General features: G+C 38.8%; 2 protein-coding genes across 7 annotated transcripts in view; one reads left to right on the top strand and one right to left on the bottom strand.

Moving 5' to 3' along the window:
- phf11 (PHD finger protein 11) overlaps window positions 1-18,443 on the bottom strand; it is a 959,893-nt gene that overhangs the window by 603,392 nt on the left and 338,058 nt on the right. The gene's annotated exons all lie outside the window — the stretch shown is intronic.
- LOC103391747 (aryl hydrocarbon receptor-like) overlaps window positions 11,014-18,443 on the top strand; it is a 28,019-nt gene continuing 20,589 nt past the window's right edge. For 2 of the 3 annotated variants that reach the window (XR_003052296.1, XM_017039704.2), the window contains exon 1: window positions 11,014-11,608. Coding sequence is in view for 2 of the 3 variants with exons in the window: in XM_017039704.2 (XP_016895193.1) it covers window positions 11,550-11,608 (59 nt within the window). In the remaining variant the exon portion in view is untranslated. The remainder of the gene's footprint in view (window positions 11,609-18,443) is intronic. The other variant, XM_008328143.3, reaches the window with a different exon arrangement.

Genomic DNA, 18,443 nt, shown 5'->3' with positions numbered 1-18,443 from the left:
ATGCATCAGCATTCAGAAGTCTTAATTTAGAAAAGGGACAAAATGTCAGTGTAGTTGTCAACACACGGTGTCTAATAATACCTTCAAAAAATCTTTTTCAATTTATCTGACCCTCCTCGATGGCTTCCCCGTGCAACGTATCAGGAACAAGGAACAGAACCTGGAATGTGGTGTTTCAACCCAGCAGGGACCGAGAGCAAAATAGAAGTACTGGCACTCTTTCTTTTTCTTTTCTTTCTTTTTTTTAGCTCCAAAATAGTCTCTACATAATGAGTGAGTTAGTGGCAGAACTTTTTGGAATTTTTTTTCCTCACTATTTTTTTAAAAAATCCTAAAGCTGTAGGTAAAAAATAAATGTGAACATCACCATGCACAATTACTACAACATTAAAAAAAAAACATCTTTCTAAACATCTCTCCTGTGGTGGAAGCTAACAGTGAAGGCCTCTGCTGCTATATTCTAATGTTGGTCATCATGGTGGTACTCAGAGAGATCAATGTTGGGTAGAAAAAGTTGGAGAAAACACACGTATCAAACTAATTATATTTGGCCCGCGAGATCATATCAAATGTGTACTACAGTTGGCCTGCCAGTAGATAGCCCCTGTATACTGTCAGGTTATGTAGTATTAGCGGTGTATGCGCTATGTTATAGCATATACTTTTTTTTTGGCCTGTGAAAAAAGGAGCTGGAAAGGCTACAGATGAAAAGACATGATAAAAACAAAGATGTATGGTGATAAAAACCAATTTTGCATGGGAACTGGTTGCAGAGCGGAATGGACAAATACGGCGTCACGTGGTGCTATACAAAAGATGAAGTGTACGTTGGATTTTGCTACATTCACTTTCTTTAGTTTGGTTTTCTTTCTGGAACTTTGTGCCCTTCATCATGGCTCTCAGGCGTGAGTCTGATGTTTGTCCTAGCTTATGATATTACCAGCATAGGTGAGCGGCATGGGTACTAATGTATTTGAATTCCCACTCAAAATTGAGTCGAGGACCCCCTCTAGTTATTTCTATACAGTGATTCTCCATGAATTTTTTTTTTTTTTTTTTGAAAGGCTCAAAATGCAACTTTTTTGGACATCAAACTGTTTTGAGCCAATAATTCCTTAATGAAGTGGTTGTCAGTTGATTTTTTTTTTTCAGTCAACCAGCAGTGGGGCCCTGACCATAAAACTATAAAGACAAAAGACAGTTCCTACGCGTACTTTATTGTCCAATAATTGTGCGTAAACAAAGGCTGTACCGCACTGTATGTGTTCTTGTGGTATACGGTACACAATACTTCCTGTACGATCCCAGTAAAAACAACAGTCATGTTCTACTGTTTTGTTCGTAAATGTTGGTCTTCCCAGCACACACACACACACACACACACACACACACACAGACACAGTAGTAGCTTTCATACCAAGATAATAACATCACACCACAAGTCTTGGACCACACAAGTGCAGATGGACAGAAATCCAGGTCCTGGCAGCATTAGATTTAATGACGCTGTGGTTCAAGGCATAATGGAGTTCAGTTACATCTCACTGTGTTAAAAACTACACCCCGTCAACCCCAGTGCGCCTCCCCTCCGCTCCCCACCGTTCCCCCACGCCCCGTCTTTCACACGCTATTCCTCCTTTGACGGAGGGCAGCGGTCCAGTCCTGCTTCTTGTCAAGCACTTCTCTGCAGAGGGCAATGCAGGCTCGTCTGTATTTCCATCCTCTACCTTTGGCTGCTGTCACACATTAAAGTCCAGCCCTGCACAAAACTCTCAAGCACAGATAGAGTTCTAGAAGGTAGAGATTTCCTTTTTAAACTCGAGCTTTTTTAAGGCACACGAAATCCATGAAATATGATTTAGAGGCTGTTTTTTTTAGATTATTTAAGGGTTGTAGCTTCTTTGGTTTGGCTCAGATATTTACGAGTCATTTGAAGGCTCTAACTTTATTGGAATTTTGTGCTGTATTTTCTAGGCTATTTTTGGTTTAAAAGTTACCTTTTAGTTAATCACTGAGAATCTTTCTTTGGTGAAACATTTAGCTGTTCTGAGCTATGCTATGCAAATCTTAGACTGTTATAATGTTCAAATAAGTTTATATTCTACAACACATTCTTTGTTCTTTACGAACTCTTTCTTCTTGTGATGTTTTGGTAAAACAGGCTACATCCAGACTTGGCTGCTGTCAACTATTAGTTGTTCAGTTTCCTGTCCGACTTTAAGCTTCGTTTGTCTCTTTTATCATTCACTATTGCTAATTTATTCATGAGTTTAATTTAGGAGTTTAGTCATCTGTCTACCATTTTAACTACTTTTGCAAGAATAGTCATTTACAACAATTCAGTTGTAGCGCCTAGCTGTATTTATGCTAGCTCTATCTTTGTATGCTAGCTCAATACTTTTTGGAAAACTTGCTCCTTAGCACTCTATTATATCTACTCTTTTCATTACCTTTTGCTACCTTTTAACAATATCTGCATGCAATAGCACGCAATAATTTGCGAAAGACACAATAGTTCAGATTAATCACGAACAATCGTGATTAATTTACAGCTACCCCAGGGGTAATCAGATTAAAAAATAAATCAATTGACACCCCTGCATTAAACACACATGTTCTGTTTCCCGTCTCTAGATATTATTTGGCAAATATTGTTATTAGAAAGGGGACTTTTGTGTGAAAAATTATTTAAATTTAAAGATAAATTCCTATTTAAAAAAAATCACATCTTTAATAATTAGGAAAAATCTGATTTCAGATAAGCCAAAAGATTTCCATGTGTATGGTTGTGAATATTTGGCATATTAAAAATAATTTATTTGAATTTTCACATCCTCCAGGCCTTTGATCTGTGTTAGACATTTTGGCAGGTCGCAGTCAGTGAAAACCACAGGGGCAAATAACCAAGCCATTATCCACCTTCTTTGTTCTCAACATGAGCCAAGGTGAGACACCATTAGTTTTATCACTAACACCTGTGGCTCTTCTGAACTAACAGAAAGGTAAAGTTACCCGTAAAGCGTTTTGCATTTTAAGGTATTTCATCAGAAATTACAACATGTGAGTTTTGACAATAATGTTTGTCTGATTCCAAAAGAAACACAAGTTTAACATATTAGCTTCAAAACACTGTGTTTAAGAAGTGCAGTATTAATTAACATTTTTGTGAATGGTGTTTAATAGCCACACAAAAAACAACTCTTCTCTCATTTCAGAAAGAAAGTCCAATTCAATTTTGATTGTGTAATCTAGAATGTACGAGGAAGTACAAATCAAGCTGGCAGTAATATGCCTCAGGCTCCAGATCTGTGCAGGTTTAATCATAATTAGTTGTACTGTGCTGTGAGGCATGTGTTGCGTTGTCTACTATTCACTCCAGAAGAATGACGTTACTGTCAAAGTCCCACGCCTCACTGCTACATATATATGTATATATATGCCCAACCAAAGATTCCATACGAATGGGGACTTGTATCCAATCACCGAAAGCCCGATGCAGATGATACCCTATTGTATCCTAGTAAAATAACATTGTTCTACCTACAATATAATTTTCCAGAAGTGACACGGAGCACGAATATTAGCCCTCCTGACATTCCTATAGTCAAGTCATTTTATTTGTATAGCTTAAATTCACAAAACACATTTGTCTCAATGGACTTGACAGTTTGAAATAAGACTTTAAACTAAACCTCCAAATCCCCCTAAAAAAACATTTAACAGGAGAAAAAAATAGTGACGTATATAAAGTCAGTGTTTATAATATGTTTAAATTAACAGTACAAAGTAAAGCAGGATAAAAGTCATTTTGGCAACAGCGAAGAGGAACAAAAACTCAGTTTTTAAATTGCAAATACGCCTATAGATAGATAGATAGATTTCATTTGCATTCATTGTTGTTTATTTCAGTTTCACCAAATTCCTAATACTTGTTTATTCAAATTTGGAATACTTCCTCCAGACACCTTGTGACTCGTCTTACTGTCATGGTGCACAGGCCATGTGTTGTGACACTGGTGGTTCCTGTTTGGTGACTGCTGTGACAAGGACTTAGCAGGAGGAAGTCATTTGGTAAAGACATGTGTTCTTTATCTCAGAGCCGGTGTCGAGTTGTGTCATAGCTCTGTGACAATGCCATGAATGCTGCTCAGCGCGCTGTTTGAAATATAGATTAAGTTCCTTTATATCACGGAGCTACTTGGAATTTTCCCACGAATAGTGATAGTGCGAGGCGGAGAAAGCGAAGCTTACAGTAGAAGACAATGCTGGCGTTGTTGTATTACCACCACGCTGCAATTAAGGTATCAATGTCATAAGGAACAAAAATTCTCATATTGTAAACTATATGATTCAATGTGAAAGTCAATGGTGTAACAGTGAGAGAGATACTGACATTAATGAAGTCGTTGTTCTTTTAAAAAGCCATTTTCTCCCTTTGTCATGGTTTTTAATAGTTGAATTATTCCGAGATGCGCATTTAATGATCTCATCATTGTGAGTGAGGACTTCCATAAATCCTGCCGAGTGATTTTTAACACACCTCTGGAGGCAACGTCAGCTTCAAATCATTTGTTTCTGAGCACGAAAGACCCGAGGACAGAAATGAATGAGCGTTTGAAGCAGTGACGTGGTGTTCACGGAGAACAGTAAAAGACAGTGAGGAGGCTGTGAGTCCTAAATGAAAACCACCGCCGTCCTGGGTGGAATACTGAGCTGTGAACTAAATTGTGAAATAAAGACATTGAAGTTGCCGTTGAAGGTCGGGCACCACATGGTGGCTCTCACACTGGAATGCACCGGGCAAAATAAACAAACAAGCTGAAGGGTGGAATGAACCCAGGGGAACTGTTGCACGGCACTCGCCGACAACTATGCACACTCCAGATTGTGTGATACAGCAGCTGCTCCATTCACATGTCCCATTTTCCACAGTCCATCATTATTCTGCAGTGTGGCTTGCCAGATACTGTGCGAACCTACGAAAGGTCAGCTTTAACAGGCCCACAGAGGCAATTCCACGGGTAGATGTGAGTTTAAGTTTGAGGATCAATACATTTCTGTGATGAGGTAGATTTGCTATTTTATTTATTTAGTTTTTTATTTGAAATGCTTATGGGTAAAATATTGATCTTGATCCGTCCAAACTGCATCATCAGGGTTGCAGAGAGAAATGGAAGTGGGGAAAAAAATGACGTTGACCAAAAGCAGGGCACTTCCTGGATGAATCACTAGTAAAAATCACAAAAGTATTTATTGATCCCAAGATGGGAAATTACAGAATGTTAATTTATAATCTCTAATTCTAAATTTATCAGGAAGAGGGGTCAAATATATACTAGTGCTTCTTTGATTCTACTGCTTCTGTTGAGACTGGATTCCAACATAAACACCAAGTAGTAACGATTTTATTTTACTTGCATGTCGCCCCCCCGGGGTGACTGTCCAGAAAAATTCCAGCCCACTGATAAACATAGTTGGTGACCACCATTTTACTGTATTTGTATGATTAAAAAAAAATCTAAAATATCAGGTTTTTTGTATTGACCATCAATAACTGATGTGGCCCCCTAGTGGAATGACTTTAACAGCAGTAGCCCTCATCTTATTTGGTTTCAAGACCCCTGCTCTGTATTGATTGGTTTCTTCTTGTCTCTACGACGGTATATATGGCTCTGTGACAGACTGGCGAACCGTCCGGGATGTACCCCACCTTGGCCCCGCCCAATTGACCCTGCACATGACTAGTGGTGGAACAGATCGATGGACGATGGACCGAAGAATATGCAACACAACGCACTGTTAAGTTCCACTCCAACACTACCCAGTCTGTCTAAACACTGTCTGCTCAGAGAGTTGGAAGTGGTGCAAAATGACATGGGGCAAAAGGCGGGGGAACTCCCTGGACAGATCACTGTCATACAGCCACTCCTATGGTTAATTCCAAGTCTCTAATTAACTATAAAGCCTTAACATGATCAGCCTGTTGCTGGACAGTGAAATATCCCTGAAGTACTGAGAAAAAACTCACGGTACACAACTTGCAAACACCGCCCAGAAAGGCTCCTGAATTTCACCCAATAACTCTCCTGTTTTGGTGAAAACCCATGAAAAAACCATTGACTCTAAAGCAGTGTCGCTAACAAGGATTCTGAAATCCTGTTTTGTAGATTGGGGTCTTCCATGTCAACAGTGTGTACCGTTGTAGCCAAATTGATAACAGTGTTTTGGCCAGCGCTCTGCTCTCACCAACATGAAATTGATCCCAGCGTTTGGCTTCTTCATACAAAGGTCTCTTTCAAGCTGATTCTAGTTCTCATAATACATTTTCTGCTACACGCAACAACTTTTTTAACTCACTGCTGCACCAGTCGTCCACGGCTTATTTTGCTGCAACCGGTGTCACAACACTGTCCAGTTCACAGTACGACTGATTCATCATGAATCTTACTGTAGGTGGAGTAATGAGTCACGAAGAAACTGTGGTGGTTTTGTAAGAATTCAGTCAGGAAAACATGTGATTTGTGGACAATTTTAATAAAAAAAAATTCCAACATGATAGGTCACGTCCTCACATCCTGCTTTAGCCTTTAGCCAGCACATCGCCACAACCTCTTAAAATTCACACTCCTCTCACTGCCTGCACCACAAACCACTAAGAAAACCACACATGTTGAGCCATGTGATATATCCAGCTGTGTTGAGCTGATTGCCACCTCTAACATAATATACAACAGCTCCTAATTATCAATTAGCCAAAGGTAATAGCTAGCCTAATAGCTTCATCCTTGTTAGTTTATAAATTTGGCAAAGTTTCAATATTTTTGTTCTGGATGTAAGCAGATATCCGCAATGTTATTACAGACGTGACAATTTGTTTCTCACCATACATTTTTTTAACCGGTTCAGTTCTTCTTTTCCCATTCTTTTTCTAAAGGCTGCTGTTAGCACCAGCGCTACCAAAAAAAATCTATATTGAACATAATATTTCCCTTCTTCCTTTTTTTTAAACATTACTTTTGACACGTTAATGTACGTGCACCATTACTGCCCCATGTGCTTTTAATTGCTCTCCGATGACTAATAAAATTCTTGAATTGAAACGAGTTGGTTTTCCCAGTAAGTTGCAGCATGAATCCTCACAGGTGTTTTTTATTTCGGTTGTTTAGCTTAGGCTAATTCAGAGAATCAAAAGGCTTCCATTCTGATCAACTGGACGGCTCATTCCAGGACTTTTTGTGTGGTTCCACAGTGTAGCGATTATCATGCCTATGGCGCCTCCTGTGGCAGCCTGTGTAGGTTACAAAGACTCACCCTGTGAAAACCCAAATAACGGACTTCTCGATTTTAGCATGACACGTTTTAAAGTACAGTTGGGCTAAAAATGTGGATGTGGTTTGAAAAAAACACTGTGCTGCTCCAGACAGACTTAGAAAATGACCATTTCATATTCGTAGTGGCCAAACTTCTAAAACTACACCAGCAAGTGAGGTCACGGAGGATTGCCAGTCAGCTTGAACTCGGCAGCTTGTTGTTTAACTGTGGACGTGAGCTCCTGGTTTGTGGTGTGGCACTCCTGCAGTTTTGTGCACTGAGACAGGGTTGACAGATGGATGAATTTTTTCGGCTTAAACAAATCCATCTTCATTATTGTTAAAGAATCTCATCATTATTTGTCTTAAATGTCATGTACACTTTTTTTTTTCTGAGAGAGCTTGCAGTAACCAAACAACGCCATTTTACCTCACGCAACCCTATTTGCCCACTCTCGATACAGATCCATTGGCTGTGCACTTTAAGGCAGGCCTCAAAACCAAGAGAAGGCAACTATGACACTGAACATGTCCTGTTTAGTTTGTCGATGCCTCCGGGCCAAGAGAGTATCCTTTCCCAGAGACTGATATATAGCACAGCAGAGGAAAGTCTGCACCTCGGGCGTCTCAAGTCATTCAAAAGTCAAACTTTCAGCTGTTAAGATTTTACTGCAAAACACTAGAGTTGTTTTGACGAAAACATGAAATGTCTGCTGCTGTCTCTGCCCTTTGATGTTTTTGGACTCTGGAGTTTCGCCGCTGCGTGTCTGTGTCAATAGTTTTCTCCATTTTCAGATGTGCATTTGGAAACAGTAGCATGTTTTGCAGAAATATGATACCGCCTCAGAGACACAACCACGGAAACACATGTTGGAATAATGAGAGCACGGCATGCAATCAGGATTTCTTGCAGTGTCACGACTGAAAGTGAATGTGCTGGCTTTTAAAGGGCTGAACCCAAACAGGGTTTAGTTTTTGTGACGAACTTCGCACAAGGAACGTGCACATGACGGACAATGTTTTCGTATGAGGAAGTTAATTGTGCCCAAGATAAACACTGCTGTTTACAGAGGAAGGATGGGCACATGAGCTGATGGTGTGACTGCTGCTCATAATAACTCAGCAACATGTCTCTATCTGTCGCTGAGGTGCACTGAGATGGCAGAAAAACAAACTTTGTTTCGTGTTTAAAGCGGTAGTTTGAGTTTCTTAAGAAGGCAAGAAATGGTGTGAGTGACTTCACTCGAACTTTGCATGACAGGACAGGCAACAGAGTAACAACTAACTGTGTTAGTCTGACTAAAAACAGATCTCAACAAAAAGCTAAAAGTGTTGAGCTAAAAATGAGTAATGGAGTTAGGCCTTACTCCTGCGTGTAGCTGTGGAAATGGGTCCACAGTGCACATGCTTTACTACTGTGACTGATCGAATCTGTTTTGTTTTGTTGCTAGCTAGACTTTTCATCAAACAGTCCTGTAATCAGATCATGACATGTAATATATAATATTGTCTGTCAAACATCAGGTTAAGAAACTCTGCTGCACGGACTTTATTAAAGGCTCCTAAAGCTCCACTGGGCCAGACAGAATGACTTGCCGGGCCGCATTTGGGCCCCGGACCTTGAGTTTGACACATGTATGCTGTTTAACTTGATTGTTGAAGTGAAACATGTACGTGTGAGTGTGTGTGTCCCATTCTTCAAAAGAAAAATACCAAGATTTTCAAGATTCTGGTTCTGTGTGTTTGGAGGAAATGACTGGAGGTTTCAAGGATTATTTCAAAGTGGACAAAGTGAACTCTAATTCTTTGGCCTGGGAACAGTCACCTTGCAATGCATTTACATTTTAAGAGACTTTGTTCACATCAGTGGAGCACCGAAGTGATCAGAAAATCAATTGTTGCGACAGCATTGATTGATTGTTTGCTAACATTTCCTGACCCTCCTTTAGCCTTAACTCTTTCTTAAAATGTGAGAAAACTGCTTTTCATTTATGCAGATAACAGAGACGTGTCAGTGTGAATACAACAGCTCATAACAGTCCACATCCTCAGGAAAGTATCATTGACACACATGTCATAAAAGCTGAACTATTTTTATTATAATGACGGCATCTTTGATTGCAGGACCTTTTCACTGGCTGCTTTTTTTACAGTTGTGCCTAATAAACTGGAAACTGGGTGTATGTCCTAATGTTTTGCAGCTGTTAAACTCTGTTTTGATTCTCTTTTGGCATTTTTCAATCAGGTTTTGTTCATGGATTCGCTACATTTTACAAAGAAAGAACGGGAGCGCTAAAATTCATCGTCAGCTTTAGGTTAAGCACAAATATTCAACTAGTGAATCACACACAGTAGCAGTAACCTAACACCCTTGGGCATGGAGACATAGTCAACATTACTTGCTGATTTTTCAACCTCAGCATTTCAGAAAAAAAGGGACTATTTAAATTACTCTGAATAGGCCATGATTATTGGTGCCAGACAGGCTAGTCTGCAGAGACTAGAAAGTCCTCATTCACTGGTAATTTCACACTGGCTCCAGAACTTGGTATGAACAATGGTAAACCATGGATCCCTTCTGTCTTGGACAGTACAGAGTTGAGGGTGTAGTGGTGAGGGGATTTGTGCAAACAGAGCATAGCTGTCGTGCAACGGATTGGTCAAATCATTATTATTGCCTCCTCAAACATGTCAGCAATTGATTTTCTCATAAGAAATAAAGTCAACCACTGCACTGACTGTGAAGCATTTGTTTGAAGCCCTCATTATTTGCAAATAGAAAAAAGACAATAATAAAACTTTCTTTAAAATTAAGCGTTGACAGATAAACATAAGCAACCACTTTGTTCCTATTGATCACGTACAGTGCACATTATTTATGCTCTTATTTTCTTTATGAATGTTACTGCTACTTGACACACCTATTTAACAGCCCTGTTCTGATTTCCATGCCTTTACCTTTAAATGGTAATGAGCCACTGTGGAGGAAATGGCTGCTGGTATAAAAAACTGGGAAAACTGGAGTCAGACAGATGAGGAATCAAGTGATTTTCTTTTATGTACATGTGTAGTAAGGTAGCCTGTGACATTTTTGAAGGTAGGTGTTAAGGTGGTAAACCAGGGGTACAAGGAAAGCAAAGTGTGAATCTGTATTATGGGCGGAGCTACCTAGTGTGAAGGATGGGATATTTAAAATCACCCACTCTTGGCTTGTCTCAGCGTGATTAAATCAAGAAAAATATCTACTTAGTTGTTGAAGATGGCACTCAATTACTAGACAGGTTCTCCAGTGACTCAATTGTGTTTACCGTAACCTTTGGAGAAGATCTGACAACCACCTACATCAACAACCTACATATTGATAATAGTAATAATAATGTATGCTTAAATATGACCTCCATTGAAAATTACTTTACAATCTACTGTACAGTATTCACAGAACAAGATTGACTGTTTTCCTCGAACGTACTTTTTTTGTTGTTGTTTTTTTTTTTTTTGCAATTATTGGGGAAACTTTTTTTGTCAAAGAATAGTTGTAATTCAAGAACCCGACACTTAGACACACACTGTTAAACTCAGCTAGATGAACAATGTCAACACAATCTGGAGCTGACTGAGTCAGAGTCCAGTCTACCTTAAAACCCTGCGCTGACTGAGTATACTCACGCAACCTAAACGCGCGCGCGCGCCCGCACACACACACTCACACATTTCCTGAAAACGCCCCGTAAATGAGACGGGGGGGGGGGGGACTTTAGTGACTCTGAATAATAGAAAAATAATAATATTAGAGTGGCGCTGTTGTTTATTCAGTAAAGGTGGGTTGGGCACAAGCTAAAATCTGCGCCATAACTTTTCTGCCTCTCTCTCTCATTCTCTTTCTCCTCCTCCTCTCGCTCTCACACGCACACGCACTTACACAGCCTTCACTTCAGCGTCTGCTGCCACAGTTTCCTCCGTCACAACAACAACCACCGACCAAGGTCAGTGACAGTGACCGCCCACGGGATCTGTCAACGCGGTGCAAAACCCTCTACGGAACCCTGGGAAGGCAGGGCAGAGTCGCCTGCAGTACCATTGGAGTCGGATACAAGAGTTGAGAGCACCACGACTTTGCATTGCAGTGTGGATAGAGAAAGAAGTCCGGACAGGAAGGCAGAGAGCCGACCATGAAACTGTAAACGTATTTTTTATCCGTTCTTTTTAAATAAAAAAAAAGGATTTGGAAGAAGTACAATCATGTTGGGAAATCAAGGAACATACGCTACCAAGAAGAGGAAGAAGCCTGCTTTGAAACCGTAAGATTTATTTCCTCCTATGTAAATAAATACACTTTGAACTTCAGGTTGCGCACACTGAGCCGCAAGGTATGCAGGTTTGAAATTAAAATGTAAAGTTAGTTTCGTGCTTTGATTTGATGTGCCATACTCTCAAATGTAGGACAGGAAAGCGTTTCAAAGTTATCATATAAAAATAACTGTAAAAGTTACAGTACTTTAAAGTTCAAGTTGCACATTTTTATAATGTCAATGACAGTAAAACAAACAAAGCCTCACTCTGTTCATTTACACTAACTTTTTACACAAAGATGGCCAACTAGACGGATTTAAAACAGTCAGTTAAGGTGGCACCATTTTGCCAACCGACAAAAATAAACCACTCTCGTGTAGAAAACTAAAAGTAGTTATTCAAAAAGTGTAAATAAAAAATATATGTATAAATAGTAGTTTATGGTGTGTATGTTTTGTGTTGAGTTGTGCTCATTCTGTGGTGCGTTAAACTGCTTTAGAAAGAAATCTTTTCGGTCCACCTTAACAAACTGGTGCGCGTAGTTCGGATCTGGCATGGATATCTTACCCTCGCGCATTAATCACAATCAAGTCGCGGAATCGGCTGCTGCTCTCACGCGATGCTCCGAAGAGGGAGGGGAAGGGGGGGCAGAGAGGAAGGGGGGATTCACGGGCCGAGAATATGTTATTGTAATCCGATCCTGCCTCGCCTTCATCGCGCTGGGATCAGGGCTAGCTGCATGTTCTTTTCAGTGTGTGTGCCTGCTCCTTGCTCCTTTTACCACCTCATCTCCTGTTTCCCTTTCCCTATTTTAATGTATAGTGCGAAACAAAGATGGCGAGCGGCCTGTTGCACATGTCAGAAAATACAGTATCGTGCACATTTTTCCATGAGGTGTTTCGATTTAATTTTTACGCAGACACACCATGAAGATATAATGGGGAAAAAAAATCGCATTTTTACATTAATTTGCAAGTACAGTCATGTTGACTGATGAACACATCTTTGATATGTTGTCTAAAAACCTTGATCTAGATCGATAAATAGAACTTTATTATGACTATTAAAAGAAAAGAAAAAAATCTTGACCATAATTTATGGGGGGTTTCAGTTTGGGTCTTTTTCATTTGGGTTTTTACGATGTCAGTTAGCTGGCATTGACTGTGCTCTACAGTATGTCAAATATGTCATGTGCATTACTCATTACCACAGTGGCTATGGTATAATTTAAATATTGTTTGTATTTTGACCCTTTAGATGATCCACCTTTCATCCTTTTAAGGGGCCACCACAAGAAATTTGAATAGTTATTTTTGGCACAGTAATCATGCCTAATGCAAAACACAAACAGCATATATAAACCAGTTTTAGGGTGCGTGTCATGCCAAAAAAGACAATGGCATAGAACAGCATTTGAACCCATGTGCTGTGGGTACAAGACAATTTAGTGAGTAATGTTTTGTTCTTTTTTTGGGAACCTGTATTCCTAAATTATGGCAGAGTTAGTGATGTCTCTTGTTACTTTTGTATTATTTTTGGCAAAGCCTCAGCTCACTTGATATGCACAGTACCCTCTGTGGCTGTGGTGTTATTTTAGGGTAAATGACAACCCTTTTTGATTTGAGACTGCCTACAACTCTAGTGCTACAATAGTGTGCAGCTGTCGATAGGGGAAAACCTCACCATTACTAATAGTTGACACACTGATTTTAATAATACATTATTATGTGACGTTATTAACAGTTGACACATTCATAATCAAATTGAAATCAATGCTGTGCAAAGTGATTAATTCATGAAAATTTCACAGATTCTTCTCCACAAGATCAACAGAAATATAACCTTGTGGTTAAGTGGCTCAAGTGAAAACCTGCCTCCATCTTTGGCATCAGTCCACACGTTATTTCAGTTCTTGGCATGTACTTTTCCATGTTGTGTAAATGCGCTTGGAGTTTCATTTATGCATGTACAGCATTTATATAAACAATAGATCAAAACACCTGCCTGTTGTGACAAGGACACATTAGAACTTGGCCAATATAAACCTAATTTACTACGGGTTAATGTAATGTTTTTCAGGATTATAAATAAAACTTGGATCGATGATAGATGGGCAGACATGATACCATTTAGTGGCAAAATGCATTGTATTTTTGTAAAAGATTGTGAAGACAAAAGTCAGGCCAAGTAAGTAAATCCACTAAAGGTAATGTAAATTATGTCATTAAGTCATATACAATTAAAAATGCTGGGCCAGTCTACCATATGACAAATACTAAATTTACTCAATAGGTTGTTTGCACAAAAGATATTTGTATACATGAAATATAAACATTTGTTTTCAAATCTGAAATTCATTGTGTAGCGTGGCATAAATGTGCACGTCTACTTTAAGTGAACTGGTAATTAGCGAATAGGTTGTTGCCAGACTAAGTCCAAAAATACAAAGGTGGACTGTGTCTGCGTTTCTGAAGATGTGGGACTGTATAATGTGGACTGAGGTTTCCTGGAAGGCCCAGCTGCAAAAAGGCACCACTGAGCCCAGCTGTAAAAAAAGTTGTGGTCACTACACACAGGGCCATCTCACGGCAGAGCTTGGCCTCAAAGTTCTTTATTTTATTATCCCGTTGCCTTTTGTGTATGTTGCCAATCTCTTTTCCTGCAAATCCTCCCTTTTAATTAAAATTTACTTTGTCCATCTATTGTGATTTATGTATTTTTAAGAGCCTAAGTGTCCTATTGCAAACAAAGTCCTCACACGTTGAACTATTTAAATATACACGTTCCTCCATTTTATAAACACAGACCCATATTTATAATACCACTGAAGACCTCCAAATTAAACAGACAACACGAATTGTAAACAAGAAGAATTGGCTATGAGTACACCTCTTTGCTCCCACATTGTTTTTCTGCACAGTAGAAATGTGCAAACTGTCCGTTAATAATACTGTCTCTGGCTTAATGAAGAGGTTAAAATGCAGTTGAACTACACTGGCATCCATCCAAGCTATTAATAGCACACTCAGAGATCCCCTTCTTGACAAAGCCTATACCACTACCATAGGGTACAACATATCTAGCTGCTGGCAGTCAAAGCAAACATTACAATCGTCAAAATAGTTACATATTTTGAGTAAAATAAATCAGTTATTATAATTCCTCACTTTTTTGTTTTAGTGGTGATTGCTGACTTTAGGCCTATTTTTACGTCTAACGCCCATCTCACTCATTGCAGCTTTAGAAAACTGAAACGAAAAAGGCAACCAACGTGTTTCAACTACCCGGAGGACTCTTTATGTGTTTTCCAGGGTACATGTGACATAATAGGTCTGTCAATGTCTTTGAAGCTGACAGCTCTTCAGGTTGAAGTTAATTTAAAAGTCAATTGACAAAATAGATCATTTAAAAAATAAAAAAAAACTCCACAGGGCATAGTGATTTACAGTTCAACTGTGACTGTTTGTTGGCAAGCAAATTGTATTTTTTTTTAATCACAAAAGGATAATATAGATTACAGAGAAAAATGTTGTTTTGCACTGTAGCTTCATCCATTGTGATAGAGACTCACATACAGACAAACAAGCTGATAAGGGGTGTGGCGGAAAGCCAAAGCACTCCTGCTACAAACACCAACACAGTCACCCTTTTGTTCTTCTCTCTTAAAAAAAAAACGACAACACCAACATACCAGTAATACATTTCGTCATTATTGCTTTACTGAAATGAACCGTTCAGGTTTGTTTTCATAAGAAGATGAAGAAATTGCTTTCGACTGTTCCCACACACCCTTCCTCATTTCTTCTTGTTTGGTACTGTAACATTGGCTGGGGCTAGAACTGGGCTCCTCGTGAAGGAAGATTACTTTTCCTTCTATACTACTTCACGGCCTGTCAAGCATCTAATTTTGAGGCTACTGTCATGAGCAAAAATCAGTATTGACAGCTAAAAATTTACTATGATGCATAGGCCTGAAATCGAATCAACTCTTATCTAAAATCTTAACGAAAATGAAATGAAAAATGATAATAATGAAAAATAGTTGATATTCCCTTACTGCCATTTCCTTTTCATTATATTGTTTATTGTTTCTTTCTCATTATGAATCCTGAAGAGAAAAAAGAGAAAGATGTCACTCACGTGAGACTTAAACGTAACCCCACCCCAAGTGCATTTACATGACATTTGAGAGGACCAAGAATCAGTATATTTTAGAACCCTGTTTGAAGTAGTTCTAAATTCAATTCCTACTGCATGTGTACACTTAAACGGGCACTCAGAGCACTTAAACTGGTGCTCAGAGCACATTTTGATCAATCTCAGTTGTGAATTATGAACTACTCTTTGGTGCTCATAGTTTGAACATTGGTCCAATCTGTAGCAATAGGGTCTGACTGCTGCTGCTGTTTGGATAAAACTGATAATACATTGTAAATTGTCACGTAACATCTTCATTTAATTCTCAACAAGGTTTTTAGGTTTGTTTGTTTCAAGAGAATGGTAGACTCCAAGGAGCCACATCTCCTTTGTACCTTTATCCAATTCTCCTCTGACTGTTCACATGGTCATTAGTTGTTTCAGGAGGAATATTTTCTTCACTTTCATGTCAAATTATTGCCTCTTTTAACCTTTGAAGCTAACTGGACACAGCAAATTTAGCATTATAGTGGCACAGCATTACCCTGGGTCTGAGATTTTAATTACTTCTAAAATCAAGACACAACTAGTGCTGAACTATTTCAGAAAATGGAACCAATCTTTTTTGGTTTCCAGTTTAGGTTTTTGTACATTTATGCATAACATGTGTTTTTTGTGATTTCTTTTTTTCAAATTTAATTCCTGCCAAAAGGTCTGGTGCTCGCTCTCATAAACTATCCTATACTTCCCAATTTGCAGTCTTTTTGTCTGCAGCCAAAATCATGCCGCTGGATCTAGCCGGCATTTTTTATGCTTCTTAGGAGACAAGTATGTGTCAGCGCTACAAGAGTAGACTGAGTGTAGTCGGAGTTGCTTTTCAGGGCAGAGGTGGTTGACTCATTTTTTACTTTTTAAATTTTTTGCTCTTAAAATAATGAATCCTGATGTAAAAACATGGATAAAGTAAGACCTCTTTCTTTCCAAGAGCCTATGCCCTTATGTCTGCTTCTCTGCCCCATGATCCATAGCAAATCAAGGTGGAAAAAAAAGCAGTTCTGAATGCTGGCTTTTGTCTCCTCAAGGCATTTCTTGAGAGTGAGATCAGTCCTGTTCCATTTCTGGGAAGGTACAGCTTGGATTTGAAGCCAACAATTAAGTTTTTCTGCATTCCCAGCGCACTGTTGAGTGGCAGATGAGGAAACGTAATGCCTACTATTAACATATGTTTCAGTGTAGAGAAAACGTAAAGAAAGAGAAAAAAAATTAAGTTCTATGTCTCATGTTGTGGTAAAAACAAGGGATAGTCTTAATGTTTCTTGGTGAATTCAAAACTATTCAGTAAAATACGGTAAATTGTTTTGTTAGCACAAAAGGGGAGTTGGGAAACGGGAACAAAAGCTCATATTTGGAGAATAAGTCATATCCTGATCATTTAATAATATTTATATCTAAAAACCACATACAGTGTGTTTTGTGTACCACATTAGGTTATATTGGAGCAATGAGCCACTGAGCCAGGACTGTGCTCATACTGGATTCTTAAGATGGTTTCAGTTTTACCTGAAAGTTTCAGAAAACTTTTTTTTTTAACAACCTATGTTTTATAAGGCCAACTCCCAAATTGTTACTTCAGGAGTGAACTGAATTTCTCTGTCTCTTCTCTGCCTTTCTCTATGTAAATAAGATTCATAATGTTTTCTTCATTTGCATTCTAATCCTAAACAGAGTCTGTTGTGTGGTTCCCTGTGCAGCAGCCGTTGTGATGCTGGACGTGGGTGTTTTTGTGCTCAACGTTATAAACCGTCTTTGTATGCTTTTGCTCCGACTATAACTATTTGTGTATAGTGCTTACTGGCAATGTCACATATACTCCTGTTCTCCATTACGTCATTATCAACCACATGCATCGTCATATGTTATTCTTTTACTGACTCATCTTTAGTAAATAAGTAAGTAGTAAAAGTAACTCCCATATCCTTATCGTACACACTTAGCCTTGGTTAGGTGTTGTTTTCATTCTTTAAAAAAAAATTGCTTTTTGTTTCTGTATTTTAAATACAGACTTTGTGAACTCTCCACTCCTGAATGAACTGTTCTGCACCACAACTTCTTTCCTCTTCCACATACTTGTTTGTTCTCCTGATATAGCATGTGTGTTTGATGTCCATCTTTTTTATAGTTTTATTAGTTTATGTTGTGATTAGAAACAGTCCACTCAAGTCATGGACAGCATGCTATCCTATGAGATAAAATACTAACAAAGCCTTATCATTTAGTACCTTATGTCAGTTTTACTGGTGTGTGCATGATATGTCCTGGAGCAAAGTTTGTTCCTATGATGATGACGATGGTGTTGCTGCCTTCCTCTGTTCATCGACTGAAGTTCCTTTTTGTCTGCGAAGTGGCAGACCAGTGTCTGCGGCTAATCTCTGCCGTCACTGATTACTTTTAATTGCTAATTTATCTACAACAACAGAACAAATATATTTATCTTGGAAATGATATTCTGCCAACAATTCAAATACAACATCCACTCATATTTGCCCTCTTCATTTTCATCTTTTATTTTTTCCTCACTCCTAATTTCAAAACATAATTGTGAGTTGGAGATCAGTTCATTCATTTTTGTCTGGGACAAAGCCTGCTCATCAACAGATGAACTAGCATAAGCTAGCATCAACTTAAATCGCTTTTATGAAATTGGTT

Source organism: Cynoglossus semilaevis, chromosome 16 (assembly GCF_000523025.1).
Source record: "Cynoglossus semilaevis isolate Cse_v1.0 chromosome 16, Cse_v1.0, whole genome shotgun sequence".
NCBI lineage: Eukaryota > Metazoa > Chordata > Actinopteri > Pleuronectiformes > Cynoglossidae > Cynoglossus > Cynoglossus semilaevis.
Note: the sequence above shows the minus strand (reverse complement) of the source record. Positions and strands in the feature narration are given on the sequence as shown.